Source organism: Trachinotus anak, unplaced genomic scaffold, assembly GCF_046630095.1.
Source record: "Trachinotus anak isolate AG129_WGS33_773 ecotype Australia unplaced genomic scaffold, CSIRO_AGI_Tana_v1 ptg000024l, whole genome shotgun sequence".
Classification (NCBI taxonomy): domain Eukaryota; kingdom Metazoa; phylum Chordata; class Actinopteri; order Carangiformes; family Carangidae; genus Trachinotus; species Trachinotus anak.
Window position 1 is genome coordinate 6,585,013 of NW_027273875.1, and position 17,652 is coordinate 6,602,664.

At 41.3% G+C, this 17,652-nt stretch overlaps 1 protein-coding gene and 1 long non-coding RNA gene across 2 annotated transcripts; one reads left to right on the forward strand and one right to left on the reverse strand.

Moving 5' to 3' along the window:
* Positions 1–707: 707 nt before the first annotated feature.
* On the reverse strand, positions 708–11,257 carry LOC139607914 (uncharacterized). The gene is made up of 4 exons (XR_011684920.1): positions 11,103–11,257; positions 7,746–7,857; positions 7,536–7,632; positions 708–1,778 (listed from the first exon to the last, which is right to left on the reverse strand). It is a non-coding gene; the product is annotated as an uncharacterized lncRNA (long non-coding RNA).
* Positions 11,258–12,077: 820 nt separating this feature from the next.
* Positions 12,078–13,676, forward strand: gsx1 (GS homeobox 1). The gene is made up of 2 exons (XM_071460963.1): positions 12,078–12,716; positions 12,820–13,676. Exons 1-2 carry the CDS (start codon positions 12,338–12,340, stop codon positions 13,170–13,172), a joined length of 732 nt encoding a protein of 243 aa, XP_071317064.1. The 5' UTR covers positions 12,078–12,337; the 3' UTR covers positions 13,173–13,676.
* The last annotated feature ends 3,976 nt before the right edge of the window (positions 13,677–17,652 follow it).

Sequence of the window (17,652 nt, forward strand, 5' to 3'; positions counted from 1 at the left end):
TGGTAGAAATAAAGGCCTTTCTCTGCCTCAGTTACCGTACATGAAATCAGTGCATTTAAACCTGTGGTTGTGGAGCAGCATGAGAGAAGGGACAGGCAATGACTAAACAAAATCCTTATTGACTGTCAGCAGAATCATATTGTGACGATCCTATCCTTCATTTGGGCAACAGAAATTTGCAGAACAATGAACTTTGTTCTAAACATTATGTTTTTTTCAAGTAAATGCTTCTGAGGAAACTGTAGTAAAAATTGTTGTATTCTATACTTTTTTTTTAAAATTTATTTGGAGTCAACAACAAGAGAGACAAGGAGGGTGGTGCAAAAAAAAAAAAAAAATTCCCTGGGAAGAATAAAACTGGTGAGAACCAAACAGTCAGTACCTTAAACACCAAATAGGGGAATCAGCTGAGTAATATGCTGTGCTGGTTATGTTTGTTCATTTGTACAAATGAGTGAGATTTCTTGTCTTAAATAGAAAGTGATGTGATCTGCATGTTCCCCTTACATGTAGTGTACATTCATTGTACGTATTTATTTTATTTATTTATTTATTTTTACTTCTCTGGTAATTACAAATAGAATAGAAAATAAATAACTTTTTGGTTAAACATTAACTACAGAACAAAGAGCATGTATGATTCAATGTTTTTATATGATGATTTGGATTTTATAATAATAATCTAATAATAAGAACATGTCCAGTGTTCTGTGTTAACTTTATACATAAATAGAAAGCTGTTTTCTATTGTTTGAAGGTAATAAAAAAATCTGTTAGTAGTAGTAGCAGAACAACTAGTAATAGAAGTATCGGTTTAGTATTTTGTTTGCTAAGAGTGTTACTATGATTATAACTCGCTCAGGCTAAAACAGTATATCACCCTTGTGCATAAATGGCAAAGGAGAGCCACTAAACAACATTAACCAAGTATTTAAATTAAATTTAAAGGATATGCCCAGTGTCTCATTTGAATAATTCATTGATGGTGTATCTCCACCTGCTTCTGCCTCTGTGCCAGTGTCTGAATTTGTGTGACGGAGGGGCTGAATGGTGATGTGTGACACACTCCTGATGAAAAATAACAGCAGCCCTCAGATCTGCACAACGGCTGATGAAGAATCACTGACTTTTATTGGTGCCAAATAAAAGGATGTGATGAAAGAGTCAAAGGCTGAGGGAGAGATTCAGAGGGAGGGGCGGAGGAGTGCAAAACAAGGCCCCATCCATCACATGAGTTGAGAAGACACATTCCAGTGCCCTTAGCAAGAGGATACATTCACTCAAAGTCACAATAGAGGGGGAATCTGGGAGAAGCTGGGAGGGGCACCCATCAATACACAACCTCACCCTTGGGCTCTCTGTGCGCACAAACTCAATGCCCCTTCCAGTCCAATTCAGTTCCCTCTATAGGCATGACAAATGTACATTTTGCTGCCGATGAATGTGTTCATACTCAAAACAACAGAACGGACGAAAAACAAAATCACGGCATGGATGCTAATAGTTAAAATTTTTAACTCCCCTTCTGTTGCTCCCTCCTTTCTCTCCCTCTCCCTGTTCATCTCTCTCTGTCTCTCTCATTAATCGGAGTTGGAGAAATGCTAGCTGGGGTTGTAGGATATCTCTGTCTGGCAGAGTTAGTGGGGATTTTAGGGTGGAGGGAGCAGGTGATGGCTTTCTGGAGAGCACTCATTTACACTCCTCCCTTTCTCTCACTGAGCAGCGTGAAGAGGTGGGAGAGATGAGGGGCCGCCTCCCCTCACTCCTGTGAGCTGCACCTGCCAGGGGTGAGGGGATCAATTGTGAACTCTGACCTTGTACCTTCCACAATGCCCAATTATTACCAATACCATGTAATATATACATCATACATTAAAAAAAATTCAACTTTCTGGCATTGATAGTTGAGCAGCTGCAGAAACCGTTTTCACAAGTGGGGAGAAAGTGAGAGGTAAACATGAACTGAGGCTAGCAGAGGGACAAATTAAACCTACACTGTTTTCTCCATTAGACAAGATAAACACTCAGTTAGATATTGCTAACCTGTTGCTGCATGATAACATGTAAACTGCTTTAGTTTTTACTTGACTGCCTCACTCACATCAGTACCCTGTGACTTTTTTAAGTAGACTTGTTCCTGTACCTTCCACCCATTGTTACCCATACCATGTGAAATGTATATCATATATTAATGATTGCAATGAAAAAAAATGCATTTTGGCATTAAAGTCACATAGCTGTGCAGCTGCAGAAACACTCTGCACAAGTTGGAAGCAAGTTCAGGACCCCGACTACCAGAGAAAGAAAAGTTAACAGTGCAATCTGCACTTTTCTCCCATTGACAAGATAATCACGAATCTACAGTCTATAATCTATTGTCTGTACTTTTAATATGCCGAGTCAATAGTGCAGTACATGATCACCTGTAAAGCCACAACCTTTTTTTATACTTCAGTTTTTGCACAGATTAAACATAGACAATATAACCTGTGAGCTTTAAAGGTGCTGGTGAATTTTGTTACTTCCTGGACAGAACCAGGTTAGCTGTCTCCCCTTGTTTCCAGTCTTTATGCTAAGCTAAGCTAATGAGCTGCTGGTTGTAGAGTCACAAAAATGTCAAACTTTTCCTTTAAGGTTGGACAAACCTGTAGATTTTCTGGCATTGCATCAACACTTTGCATTGGGAGCAGACAGTATAAGCAGTGAGTAGCGGTAGTTTTTACTTGACTGCTTCACTCCATATCAGTGAGTGTTTTTCCCATCATGTGTTCATTACAAATAGTGTCCTAGAAAGGAGGCCTCTTTATGTTTTGGTGTCATGTGTGCAGACAGGCTGTCATAGCATTTTGCTGGCAGCTCATTTTGTTAGTGGACTGGGTACAAATGGGTATTATTCAGAGTGCTGAGATCCATTTAGGGTTTTGTCAGGACTTGGAGTATGTGAAAGTTGGTGTCAGTGGACCCCAGGCCTAGACCAGCTGAAAGCCAGTGTGTTAGTTTCTATGGTAATGGAGAAATAGTAACTACCTCCCAGCAGCGTCCCGCCGCGTGTCGCCTCCTCAATAGAGCGCATCTGCAGAAAACTGGGGGACCCTGTGAGATGGGCAGTGACCCGTCATCACACCGACTCACATATATGGTCATATATAGACACTGAATTAGCCTAAACCTCTTTTTCACACTGCTTACGTCATAACTCTTGAGAGAAAGTTGAGACTGAGCCATATATTCCCTGTTTTGTCAAAAGCAGAGTGTGAGATGGAGTAAAAAGCCGTCGCAGAGGTCATTAGGAGGGAGGTGGGGGGGGGGGTAAAATGCAACAACCACAAAGTGGGGGGAAACAAATCAAACAAAAGCTGACTCCAAATCACAATGCCTCCAATAGAAATTTGAGAAGAAAAGGGGATATTGGGTTATGAAAATCATACAGGGGGTCTGGTCTTACTCATGCAAATGTCCCTAAATTTCTCACTCATTGCCCTGAGAGTGTTGCTTTCACCCAGGAAACACACTCCAGTCAGGCCCTAAAGGGTGGGTGCGGGTTAATACTTGAAAAAATGTAGCCTCCTTCAACATTTAAAAGTACAATGTCTGAAATAGTTTTTTTTTTTTTTTTTTTTTTTTTCTTTTTCTTTTCATCAGAATGTATCTTCAGAGTTCTTTACACCATTTGGCTGAAAAGGGAAGGGTTTTGTTTTAAAATGTCAAAATGCTAAAAACTTTGTGGTGACAGTGAAACGTTTCAATCCTAAAAAATGAAAACAATCCCGAAACAATGGTGACTCCTGAAAAGAGGCTAATGTGAGATGAATAGAGAGGAAATGGGCCAAACTGCAGGAGGTCATTAATGAGAAAACCATAAACTTTGGGGAATCACAGTGGTTTTTAGTCTCTGCTTCCTCTTAAGCCTTTTTCCTGAAGCTCATCCTCATCCTGTTGTTTATAGGAACACACTGAGAATGAGGTAATCATGAACTGCTGAAAACGAGTAAGTAATGGTTACATGAGGAGTTTTTGGAGTGTTTATCTCACCCCTCCCTCCTGCTCTAACTCTCTGACCTCCCTCCTCCCTAACCCTTACCCCCCTCGGTGGTTTCCCATGGGCCTCCAATTGATTCAATTAAGTGAACACACAAATACCATATGCTTAAAGATGGTTTTTTTTCCTCATCTGAGCACAACACAACTGGGCAGCTGCATCAAGGAAACATACTTGATGCAGATACTTTTGCATAAAGTTGGAGATGAAACTTCAGCTGCTTTTCCTTCCTTCCTCTCTGAATTAACTGTCGAAGAAAACCCGCTGGAGACATCTGAGCATCGAAAATGAAAAATCTGAGAGAAGAAAAGTGACAATGAATGAAGGGAAGAGTGAATGAGGGGAGGGAAAGAGGGGAGGATCAGAAAAGTAAAGCGGTTAAAAGGAGGGAGGAGTAGCGAGTCACCATCAGAGGTTGTTCTCCGCCGTAATTCTGCTTTGTTTTCTCTACAATAAACTCTCCTACATGTTGGCCAGCAGCATAACATTCGGCAGAGAGAAATGAGGCAAACAGAACATCGCAAAAGACGCTTTGCATTCTTTCGCTTTTGTACTTGTGGGACTGTTCATGAAAGAGCAACAGACAGAAACTAGGGAACAAAGGGGGCAGTGTGGATGAAGGCACTATCACTGACATCCCCAGTACTTTGAACAACTTGTCAGCGCAGACACTGAAGCAACTGCATTCTGTCACATTTGTGTACAAACCCCTTGAAAGGGCTTGCTGACCTGCCCATATCCCTTTATTAGGGTTCAAATGGCAAGAGGCATTCATTGTGTCTGGGAGAGTTCATTAAATTCATTGGTTTGACCTGTTATTTCTGGGCTAAAAGTCTGCTGATTTGGAAAAATGTGAGTCAGCCATACGTAATAGCCTACTGACCTCCGCAGGGTAACAAACCCTTTTGAAGAGCATTTCAAGGCTTTTATATGAATAGGGTCAAAGGGGAAGTTTAAGATATATCTATGGCAGAACCAATGGATTTACATCAAAAGGGAATTTGAAATCATCTGACGATATTTAGACCTCTAATGGCTGTGTGGAGTCATTCTAATAATATTTGGAGCAAAATCCAATTTCTAATTATTTTTCATTTATGAGGAACGCGCAAAGGTTGATGAAATGTTTCATGTCAAACAGCAACATTGAAAAATTCATTCATGAGTGACTGCTTTCTATTTTAGTATGGAGGCCACTGGATGGTAAATAGTGCTGGTTTGTGCTTTCTGTCTTACTCTGACGTTAGAAGAGTTCAGGGTAAATTGTACTTCACCATTTTAGTTCCCATAACAGCATCACATTTAGATGTAAATAGGCTCATTAGGCTCATCAGGTTTGCATCTATTTCCCATTTATTCTTGTCAGACGCAGGCCAGGGCCCACAGCATGCATTTCTTCAGCTGAAGTACGAATGTAAAGCGGAGGAATTCTGATTTTTATTTGAATTTATAGCAGCGCAAATGCTTAAAAGGGAATGCACATATTACCAGACCAATTATTTGTGAAGTCAAGTGTATTAAAATTTACAACCGCTAATCAAAGAAGTAAGAGTGAGTAAGTGGGTAATTCAGAAGGTAAAAAGGTGCCGAAGTAACTCCAAGGTAAAGAGGATTTTTTAAGTGCAGAACTTTATGACAATTACGATGCTTTTCAGGTGCTCTTTGAAAACAACTTTTGCTGCATCTAAATGTGTTCAACATTTAAAAATAATATAAACACATGATTATTCACGTTACTGACTTGGTCTCATAGTCTCTTTGAATTATTTCGGCTGTTGGTTGTCCCCATATGCTTTCAGGCTGTAGACTGGGTTCGGTTTTTTCTTTATTCATTTTTGCCCAGTTCCCCGAGGCCTGCCCCTTGCTCTTGTGAGAGAGCAGTAACGGATGATAAGCCAAAGATGGTGTCCTTGGGATGACACAAAATGCATCTCAGTCCACTTCATCTACACATTCATGTATGTAATTAGTGAATGCAATGTAACCTTTAAACCCAAGCACTTTGTGATCCTAAGATATTATTATTTACACTATATCCATGGTGTTTAAATTAAAATGAGAGCTAAAGATTATAATTGTCTTTCATTTGCTTTTGGCAGTGACCTCAAGCTGAGCTGTTCAAACTTCATGGTTTAGCCAAAGAAAAAACTACAACTCAAAGTGGAGTAACAAGCACCAAATGAGCTTGACAGTTTGCCATTATTTTGAAAGCCACTCTTCCCTCTCAGACTCCGTTTGAATAGATCTTCATCCACAACATAGCTCCTTTGTATCTTTTTTTTTTTTTTTTTTTCGATTATTAGTTCTTCATTGACTGCACTCAGTTGTTTTGGTTTTCAGACCTGACAGCCTCGGTGAGAGTGTCAGTACTGAGACTGTCAGTGTGGCCAGCTGTGTGGAGACAGGCATAGCTGCGAGGATGCACCTAGCAACAGCACTTGACCTGGACTCAACCACATCAGAGAGGCTCTACACGGCAGAGGGAGGCATTAATTCAGCAACCACATTCACCATCATGGAGGAAATCAAGAGAAAAGTAAGTAAAATGCTAATCAAAGAGGGAAAATCTCTTAAACAAAACAAACTTGTAAACATATCAGTTACATCAGCACTCTCCTTTTTTATTATTTTCCTGTTAGGCATTTCTCCTAATTAGGAAAAGGTGAACAAGGTGCAGATTTTTAAATATAGGCCTATGCGTTCATGCTGTCTGTATGTTTTTTGCGTGCTTTCCCACGCATGATGCTCTATGCTGCTTGTGACTTTTATTCAGTTTTATTTGACGAATGTCGAGTTGCTTGAAAATGTGAAAAAGCGGTAATTCATGTTTGGGTAGTTTTCTTATTTATTTTCAATTGAAACACTAAATTTAGGTCCAGTAATTATCTTTCAATAAATATCTTTCATTTTTGTTTAAGGTGATTTTTACCACCACAACTGACTGCAGTATTTATATTTATATGCTCACACCTATGATCCTTCCACACTGCAGGACTTTGATTCATTCTCTCTAACTGACCTCCATGATGGAGGTTACTGGGAGATTTTCAGGATCCACCTCAATGAATCACAGCTCCGGCTTGTGTCAGCATGACGTACGATTTGCCATTTGTCATATTCACACGCCACAGAGATGTTTTAGTGGTGCAGCTCTTGCTTTTCAGCGGATGTGTTTTTAAGTTGAAGTAGGTGCTCAGTGTGTCTCAAACATAACATGCCCCATAGGATTAATCCTACAAATGAAATGTACTGAAGCCTGTGTGCGGGCTTCCTGTATATGTAGATACTGTCCCGCAGATTCAAACTGGTGAGGATGATGGTGCTCAAGTCACTGATGATTAGATGGCGTATTATTGGGTGGCTCTGCTTTGTTTTATGAATGTTGCAGCCTAGTGTAAATAGCCACAGTTGAGAGAATCAGAAAGCACATAAAAATCCACACACAAAAACGTTATCAGAGAGTTATGTTACATTTGAAAGTTTTTCTGTAACCTACCAAAATTATTAAAACTTTCTCGGCGCCTGTCTTTACTCTCCATGCTGCCAACATTTGTGGAGGAACCGGAGGACACTCAGTGCCTCAGTCGTCTTGTCTGAAATTTAAAGAGAAAAGAACACAAAGTTCTCCATATGACTGAAGCATTTTGTGAACCTTGTCAACCATAATGAATTTACTTTGTCCACCGCAGATATGACAACCACCTACATATGTATTTTCAGCTCTCTCATTAGCCGATGTTGTCATTGTAGATTGCTCTCCTTCTCTTTTGTTTTCTCTTTGTTGATCTCAGAATAATCATCACTGTACCTGGATTGGACTGAAATAAACAAATTTAGGCATCGAAAAAAAAAAGTCAATACCATCTAACATCAGGCTTTTGCTGTTGCATCCATTTTTGTTTCGAGGAGACAACTAGCTCTCCCAATTATTGCAGCAACAAACTTTGACACTGTAGAGAAAAAGTTCCGCAGTAAGAATTTACAAAGTCATATTTTCTCAATTGTAACATCATTCTGGTGGAGCATCTTATTTTGATAACTGCAGTTTCAGAGACATACAAAAACATTGCAGCTCGAATTGGTCATCTCAGACTTTACATATCAGACAGAAACCATATCCTCTGCTCTGTAGCTTTTAAAGAGATTTACTCCTGTTCAGTCTAAAATCAAATATCAACTCTATGTGCATTTCAGTAAGTCAACTGCATGACAAATATCTGCTTTTTTGTGCAGAAGCCAGAAAATGGCAAACCCCAAAATAAAATTGCTTCTGCTTTCAAACAGTTTAGTTTTGAATACAAAAAAACCTCAGCATCAATAGTGACTCAAATCTACCGCAGTGTAAACATAGTAAAAACTTTGGGCTTTTCCTCAGCTACTTTTTGAATTGTACTGTTTCATTTTCTATGCACTCATGTTACTAAATAAGTGTGTGACAGCAGTGACATTGGGATCAAGATTCATAGATCTAGAATCATCAGGTTTGTTTGTCGAGTTTAGGTCAACCAAAATAAGGTAATAAACCCCAGGCCTGCATCAGCCCACAGAGTGGGAGGGAAGTGGAGGGAAACATAATAGAAAATCTTCTGATAGCATTTTTGAGACGTTTTCAAACACAGTACCTAGTAATATTCTAAAAAGCTGAACATGTGAAAAGAGTTTCTTGAGAATTGGTGGGCTAATTTTGAGTTGCTTGATGCCACACGTTTCTTGTAACTTCAGGTAGAATAAAAATGCTGTTTGATTAGGTTAATTGTGAGGCTGTGTTAAGCCACTTTTACTTAATTATCATTTTGAAATGATCACTTGAATATCTCTTCATCCCAAAATAATGAGTGAAACACCTCCAATCTCTAGATGTTATCAGCTACTGTTCAGCATGATAAAACATATAAGACAGCGAAGAGATTGTGTCTTTAATTCCTTTTATTTCCAACTGTAACAACAAATGTTGAGCATATAACTCCTCTGGTTCACTCAAGTCCAAATTCACCTGTTGAGCCCTATATCTGTCACATTATGGTACCTCAACTGACTGCATCTCTTTGTCAGCCTCCCTCTCTCTTAAGGATTCATTAGTCCCTATAGACTCCAGCAGCCTAAACATATTGCACCATTCAGCTGGTACTTATGTGTCATCTGTTATCTATTGGACTGGTGTTTCTGGTGAGCATATGAATGATAATCAGGCCTTTGTGCGTCCATAGAGGTGCAGCGGGATCTGCAGTCTGTGATGTTGCCTCAGGGGGAGATTAGGAGGGGCAGCCGGCCCTCTGTGTCACGTCGACAGTCACAGCGCCCATCCACGGCTGGGCCAAACCCCACTGGGACCTTAAATCCTGTTACACTGTCAGCTAAAACCATCATTTGTATTAGAGATGTGTGGGTGTTTAAGTGTGTGTACATATTAAGTGAGGGGGGATAGTGTCTTAAACTATGAATTATTCATACCAAAAAGAAAAGGAGATATTGACTACATCTCCATAAACAGACTGCTCTCTTTATGTCATCAGGCACGAGATCTTTGGGTATAATTGCGTAAAAGCCCCTGAAAATGTGCTTCTCCAACAGCACAGCAGGCACTGGTCAGCATTATCATCAGGATGAATTTGAGTGATGGCAATTGTTCCAACTTAATATCTTATAAATAATTTACTATTTCAGGGGCATTTCTTTCCCCCCTATCAAACAGTAACGTTAAGAAGCTTTGCCAACCCACAGCTGTATGCTAGTTACTGAGCACATGAAGCTATGCCGAATTAGTCTGGGTCATTGGTTTGTGAGGGAAAACACAGATATGGATGTGATGATGCATGAACCTATAAGTGGCTATAGATGTCTATTTTTTTTTTTTTTTTTAGCTTGGAACTAGTGCAAAAAAAAAAAGAAAAAGTAATAGAGTCGTTATAATGTGAGTGGGCTATTTCCCTCGATTATTTATCTCAGTAACAAGTGATTATGGAGAATGAGATTCTTTGCACTTCTGGCCCGCGCCTCCAGAGGGAGGTCAAAACTATTTGTCAGTCTCCAGTTGGGATTGCAAATTAGGATGAGCCTCCCTGCGTGACGACCCATGAAACCTCTATTCCTATCCACAGGGTGACTGCTGTACATAATTTGAAAATTAGGGCCTTTGATAACATCTTCATGTTGAGCCATGCATCAAGCTGCCACCGCATACAGGCTGCCTGCCGCTGTATTTGAGGCATAATTCGTTTTTAAATCTGAAGCGTTCAGGCCTGAAACTACACACGGTTTTGCCTAATTTCTTTTCGGGCTTCAGAGCAAACTCCCACTAGGAATAATGGTGCTTTTAACGTATGAGGAAAACATGTCATTAACTTATTACCTCATTAAGAATCTGAATAAAAGCGATAGATGTGTATTTACAGGTTTCGGAGCAAGATTGCGGCAAGATTGACGGACTAGTTAATGGCTCATTCCTGGCAGGAAATGAAAGGGTAGACTAATCAAAACAAAAAAATGGAAAAAAAAAAAACAAAAAAAACATGAAAATAGCTCTGGCAGATATAACAGGTTTTTGTCCGAATAACTAGATCTCGTCAAAGGGTTTAACTGCTCCTAATTTGTGTCTACTTTAATGGCGCTGGCTAATTACAGGTCTAGCCTTTATGGAAGATTAGTGGTGTGAAGCTGAGCACATTAGGGCCTCTTCTATGAGGAGAAAAACGGATAGCATCACACCGTCATGTGGACGTGTTCTGAGGGGCCAATTCGCTGAGGGTGACAATTTCTGGGAAATAACGCCGAGGGTGAGTGGCATGTAAGCCACAAACAGACGAGGCAGCAGGGTATGGGCTGGTTTCTGTCAGTAACCGAATAAGCCCGAGTAGTACAATCAAAGAATAAAGCATAAACAGGCAGTAACTTTGCGAGAACTCGCACTTATTTGACTGTCATCGTCCCAGCTGGGCCTGTTTACGTCGGCTCATTTTAAGATGCCTGTTTACAGACCCGCTCCCGTGTTTGTCTGCTTTAGACAGAAGAAAGAAAGAAAACTCGGAGGAGGAGGAAGAGAAATCACATTCCACTATTTACTCACACATTACGGCTCCCGTCGCTTTGAAGGTCTTGTTCAGAAAGCCTTAAAGTGAAAGAAAATGTTTTCCTATTACTTAATTCAATCAGAGCGCAAGGCGGGGCTCCTCCATGACAGAGCCGCCTTTGTTGCGTCTATCCGCCGCTGTCACACACTTTAATTCGACTCTCTTTCTCTCTCATTGAAAACCCTCCACAATGACATTCAATAAGGGCCGCAGAGTGAAAACCTGGTTATTTTTACATATTCTCTCTCCCCCCCCCCTCCCCTCCTCGACTCGGCAGGGGCCCGAGCAAAGGAATTAATCACTGCTCTTTAACAGCACTGCCTTCAGGCAATGACTTGTCCCTGTTTTGTGCCCAGAAATGACACATTAACCTTAAAGTGGATCTGTGCATTAACTTTGAATTCAGCTGTTGCGTTTACGTTTGCGCCCAACGCTGTGGGGAGAGTCGCCACACGAACACGTAGGCTGCGATGTGCTGGGGGGGGGGGGGGGTGAAAATCAAACACGGCTACACAGCAACATACATACAACGACTGGGCTAATATAAGAATGGTTTGCATTTGCATGTTTATTTAGGAAGAAGAAAAAAAAAAAAAAATAAGGCCACATTCAGTCCTGCCCTCTCACAATGAGCATAGCATTTAAAAAAATAATCTTTAACCTGCTGTACATGCACATTAACAGTTGTGCATCTTTCTAAAAGTTTCCAGGAGTATTTCTCCCTCTCGCCTCCCTCATGCAGACACAATTAAGTCTATAACTTCTACACACGCAGACCTAAGAGGCCGCTTCGTGTCTGAAACAAAACTTGAATGCATACGCTGGCTTTCTGAATGTGACAGAAACGTTTTCTCTCGCAAATTTAAGCTGCGCTCTATGATAAAATGAGAGTGATGATAAAAGGGAGAATGGGCAGTGCCGCCTCTTGCGGCGTGGGTGGGGCTGACAAGAATAGACTACATTATGCAGTTCATTTAGTTAACAAGTGAAATAATGGGGAAGCGTGCAGTGGGAATGCCGAGAGAAAGGCACAAAACCCTATTGAGAGCTCTCGGCCGCTTACAGCGTAACCGTCACATGGCCGAACCGAGTCCACGGCGGCTATTTAAGGAGCGGCGCTGCGCCTTCAGCACCACTTCGCTGTCCACAGTCACCAGGAGCGCAGGCTGCCACGACCAAACACGACTCGCCGGCTTCCACTGAAACCACACCGAGCAACAAGTTTGCAAACATGCCGAGGTCTTTTCTCGTGGATTCCTTGATTTTAAGGGAGGCCAACGACAAGGGCAACGAGAACAACCCACCTTTATTCCCGTACGCCGTGCACTCGCCGCACCATCCGCACGGGCTGCCGGGCTCCTGCCACTCCAGGAAAGCCGGGCTGCTGTGCTTCTGTCCGCTGTGCATGACCGCGTCCCAACTCCACCCGTCCCCACCGACGCTGCCGCTCCTCAAGGCATCCTTTCCTCCCTTCAGCTCACAGTACTGCCACTCAGCTCTGTCGAGGCAACACTCTTCGTCCAACAGCGTCAACCTCAGCCACGCACCGGGGATATACCAAGCCGCGTACTCGGTCCCAGACCCGCGGCAGTTCCACTGCATCTCCATCGGTAAGTAGAGGCTGATTTCACGTTTGATTCAGTGGAGAGAGCCACGTTTGACCTGTCGTCCCTAAAAATCAACGTGGCTGACAATTTCTCTTTATTTTCACAGAAAACAGCAACGGCAAACTTCAGAGCAGTAAGCGCATGCGCACCGCCTTTACGAGCACACAACTTTTGGAGCTGGAACGCGAGTTCACCTCCAACATGTACCTCTCCAGACTGAGGCGCATCGAGATCGCCACATACCTGAACTTGTCCGAGAAACAGGTGAAAATCTGGTTCCAGAACCGCAGAGTGAAGCACAAAAAGGAGGGCAAGAGCAGCGGCCAAAGGACTGGATCACATAACTGCAAATGCTCATCCCTGTCAACGGCGAGGTGCTCGGAGGAAGAGGAGGATGACATTCCCATTTCTCCGTCCTCGTCCGAAAAGGAGGATGTGGACCTGTCCGTCTCCCCCTGAACTCGCCCCTGCCTCCCCGCTGAAAGATTTTGGTCCTCATGATTTTGAATACAGCCAAAAAAAAAAAAAAAAAAAGACTGTTCCGCTTGTGTTCAGACGTCTGTACATAAACAGAGAATATTTAATCAGGGAATTCCCCTGAATTATTGTATAGCTGTATACATGTTGTACGTTTTGTATGTAGTTTTTTTCTGAAAACGGTCCATTTGTTGTTGCCAATCCGATGAGTATGGTAGGCATATTTGTAAAGAGAAACCCAAATGATTAAAAAAAAAACAATAGCTACATTGTTTATTAGTATTTTGGGGAAGACAGTATTTTGTATACATGATGAATACTGGTTAGATTCATTCTATGTGGATGGAACTGTGAATTAAAATATGAAAAGCTGGAGAAAAATTCCCACATTGCTGAGATCACCCTGAAATTATATCTTCAGTGTAATTGAAAAATATTTATTTATTTAAAAATGTTGATACTTAAATAAAAATATTTCTGAGCAGCAGACAACGTTGTCCTGTGAGTTAAATATTTTGGTCTTTGCGCACAGAGTGCGCACTGTTGCGCACGTAAACTCAGGTTAGAATTAGTAGTGTGGACATTCATTTTAAAGAAATTATGTTGTGAGAAGACAATCAGATAATGGGAAATACTGTGTGATAGTGTCTGGTCAAAATGGTAACATGAATTACAGCTCCACACATTTTAACTGTCCCCGGCTGCGCTGTCTATGTGGCAACGCGTGTGGATGAATTCAGACCTAAGACTCAGTGTCTTTGCTATTTGAAATATATATCATAACATTCTCTTAAATAAAGGTAAAGCTATTGTTTATGCTATGAGAAAAAAAAAGACTGAAAAGTAACGGAGATTCATAATTTTAGCTGAAGGAGCCAAAAAGAAATTGTGTAATTTTTTAATACCCAGCCTGCACTCTACGCCACAGACAAACAACATGTGCTTGTGCATCTAAGGGGCACATTAGGCCATATATGCGCTGAAGGAGTAAATCAAATGCTCAATAATCTTGATCACTCAGAGGTGATAAAGACATTGTTATGGGGTCCTCTTATGTGCTTTCCCTGGGGGACACTCAGCACAGATATCGCTGTCTGGTCCTTTGGAGCTCTTTTCAAGCTCCATCCCAGCTGAAATGATCCGTCTCGTGTGGCTGAGTTAATAATCACTGCGGGTGTATAATGGTGCACTAGGAGTGTGCATATCTTAAGATATCGATCTAACATGAAAATAAATGAGGAAAAGACACAGTCTGGTGTCCATGACCCGTATTGTTCGTGTTGTTAACGCGTCAGTGTGGTCAAGTTTATTGTCGGTTTTATGAGCTCCAGGTGTGTTTTAGACCTAATACGAACCTCTCCAACTCAGCCAATGTTATTTTAAGATAGAAAAACATAATTATTCAATTGCCTTTAATAAGATTCTTACGGTACATAATTTAAACCACAAAATTAAATCGTAAGCCAAGTCAAATAACAGGCAGTATTTTCAAACATAAATTTAGTCTGGGGCAAAAACACTTCTGTAGGCTCCGCTGGGTAAAACTAGTCTGAAAAGAGTGTACATTTATATTTTAGTGCAGTTAAAAAAATATGTCATCTGATTATTAAAAGATCTCCAAAAATAGCAAGCCATAAGTTAAGAGTATAGTTTCAGTTTTGTTCGCCTATTTTACGCACCGCTACAGCTGCTTCTGACCAAAGCTTTGCCTCTCAAAATTATATTTAATATGTTGAACAGGCTTTAAATGATATTTCCCGTCTTAGAAATGCATCTCTAGACTTTTTTAAAGGGAGTAAAAACTGTTCTTAAATTGCGTACAGCACATTATCTGCATCAGTGTGCCTTTTTTTGGATGAGAAGTTTCACTTGTAAACTTTCATTTAATTGTTCACTTAACCATTTTAACAAACCTCTAATATTTGCATTTGTTAAGATATGGGATTAGACTATTTTGTTAATTGCACCATAGAGCCCCATTTTGCTCACAACGTCCTCTGCAAAGCGCCCTTTATCCATTCAATAGCCCGGGGGTATGCGCCCTGGGGGAGCTTATACGCTCGGTGCTCCAAATGCTCAATTTATTTATTCTTAATTTTGTGCCGATCAATTCATTGAAGCAAAAAGGACTACGGTGTCTTTTTAAAAAGAAGAAAAGGGAATTGTGGACGTAACCTTGACGGAGCTGAGGAGAGGGCTCCCCTGACGCTGGAGAGCCGCTTGAGTCAACAGGCGCCCATCTAGCAGACTCGCCCTTGTCTTTATTCTGGCTAATTTTTTATTTACGGCTTTTCTTTGACATGTCTCTTATCTATCAGATTAAAAGAACAGCTTGTAACAAATCAGTCTGCACGATTTACAACAGCATTAAAAGGGGACAAAGGGAGCAGGCAGTCAGTACCTGAGAGTCTGGTAGACGGCGCGGCGCTGCAGCTGATTCGATGGTTTGAAAATACGCACGAAACAAAATACTTGAATCCTGAAAAAGAGCCTTTGTACGTTTCTTTAGAAATCAAGCAATTCTGCATGACAAAGGACAATTAATAAGCCGTCTTTTCACGACCAGCAGCTGGTTTCCCCGTCAAGGAAAGTTGGAAAAAATTCAGACTGAATGCGCGCAAAAGCCCTTTGCGCGCAGACAGCAACCCAAGGTGACCCATTTGGCACAGTTAAAATAACCAAGCCGAGGTAAAAGCGAGGGAACTGTCAAAAACATTTAAGCTGAAATATCTTGAAATTGCAAATCCCTTTATGTGGAGGGACGCTGCCGATGTGGGTTAGTCGTACAAAGGAGGTGGTTAAGTTGGAGAGGCTTTGGAAACGGACACGTGGCTTCTCAATGAGAGCTCTTTTGGACCCGCGTGGCTTGCTGTGGCACTGCACATTCAACGACTTTAAACTTATCCCGCTCAATAAGTGCGTGTTATAAACCCAACATGTCAACCTACCAACTTAAACAAAATAGCTTATAAACTTTGAGACACTTTTAGCACATTTATAACATGTTTGTTTTCTCGTTTTTCGGAAGGACAAGTGCCCGCTGCTCCAGGCTCCCAGCCTCGCCTGTGCATGTGGAGTACTGTGCTGTTGTTGGAAAAGGGCAAACTATTCTCACTTTTCAAGAGGATATTTTTAATAAGCATTTAATGGTTTAATGCACTTTTAACTTAACATTTCACGACTTTGTTTTTTTTTTTTTTTTTTTTGTAGTGGCGTTTAGCTGTTGTTTTTTTGCCATTATACAGTCTGTTGGAGAGAGATGGTTTATGGATAAATCTCAGCATGTGTGTGCGATTTGAAAATGGCAACGTTTTAATTTTGCATCAACATCGGTGAGGTCGCTAAATATTATACCCATAGTTTGTATGACGGGTATTTTCTTCTACATTCTGGCACAGATTCATCCTAACAACTCAACCCTGCATGAGAAACAGTTTCAGTCTGTGTGTTTTGTGTTTTGTTTTTTTTTTCATGGCTGTGGTTAAAGTGGGGAAAATGGACCAGCAACACGTCTCATTATGGAGCTGTTAATGGTGACAAAGTGTGTTCAGCCTGCACAAGTGGCGGGGAAGGAAACCACTCGTCATTGCCTTGAACTGCGACTGTTTTCTGCTGCAACATTTGAACCCATTCAGCTGCATATAATCTGTTTAACAGCTAATCAGTAATGTAAGATGAAGGACTGGCACGCAGCTTCACTCTTCCTCAGTTCCCCCCCTCCTCTAATTGAATATTCAACGCGCGCACTGTGCTCTGCTTGCCTTTTTCAGTGTGCCGCTGAGAATACGCCTTTTTAATTCTCGGCCCATACACAAGCAGTGTCAAAGGTCGAGAAATAATGAACTGCGCAGAAATGGAAGTAACCTCTGCGAGCACCAGGCGCCTCTGCCAGGCTGGCCCAAACTGAATGCTTCTGAATGGGAATTTGCTCAAAATATTGCATGTGACATTTGGATAAAATTAGCCTACAGTGATCTTTTCCCACCGTCCTTTGGCTGCTGTCACCTGCAGCCAGCCCACATGTGAACAGGCCTCAGCTGTGACTAGAAACCTGGGCAGAGGGCTATCTGGCAGCTGTAATATATGTGGAAGCAACGAAGCAGGCGGTGATCCCTTATACTTTAACGTGCAGGTTAAAAAAAAAAACCCAAAAAACTCACTTTAATTTCATTTAAAAAATTAGGATATGTAATAAAAATTAAAGCTACACGTCTTGCACCATGTCTTCCACTCTGTATTAGCGTTGATTCTTTAAAACAAACGCGTGTTGTGCACTGTGACTTGTGATTTCCTACTGTGTGCAGTAACCATTGTACTGTGGTGCAGCCCCTCTGTGGTGCAGGCCATTTGGAATACAGGCCTGCAGCAGAACTGCTCTGCTCTGGTGGCGAAGGGCTTCATTGTGGTTGTGCAATCTGAGAACATGCGGCTTAAAGTAAAAATGTATTTTGACACGGACGAC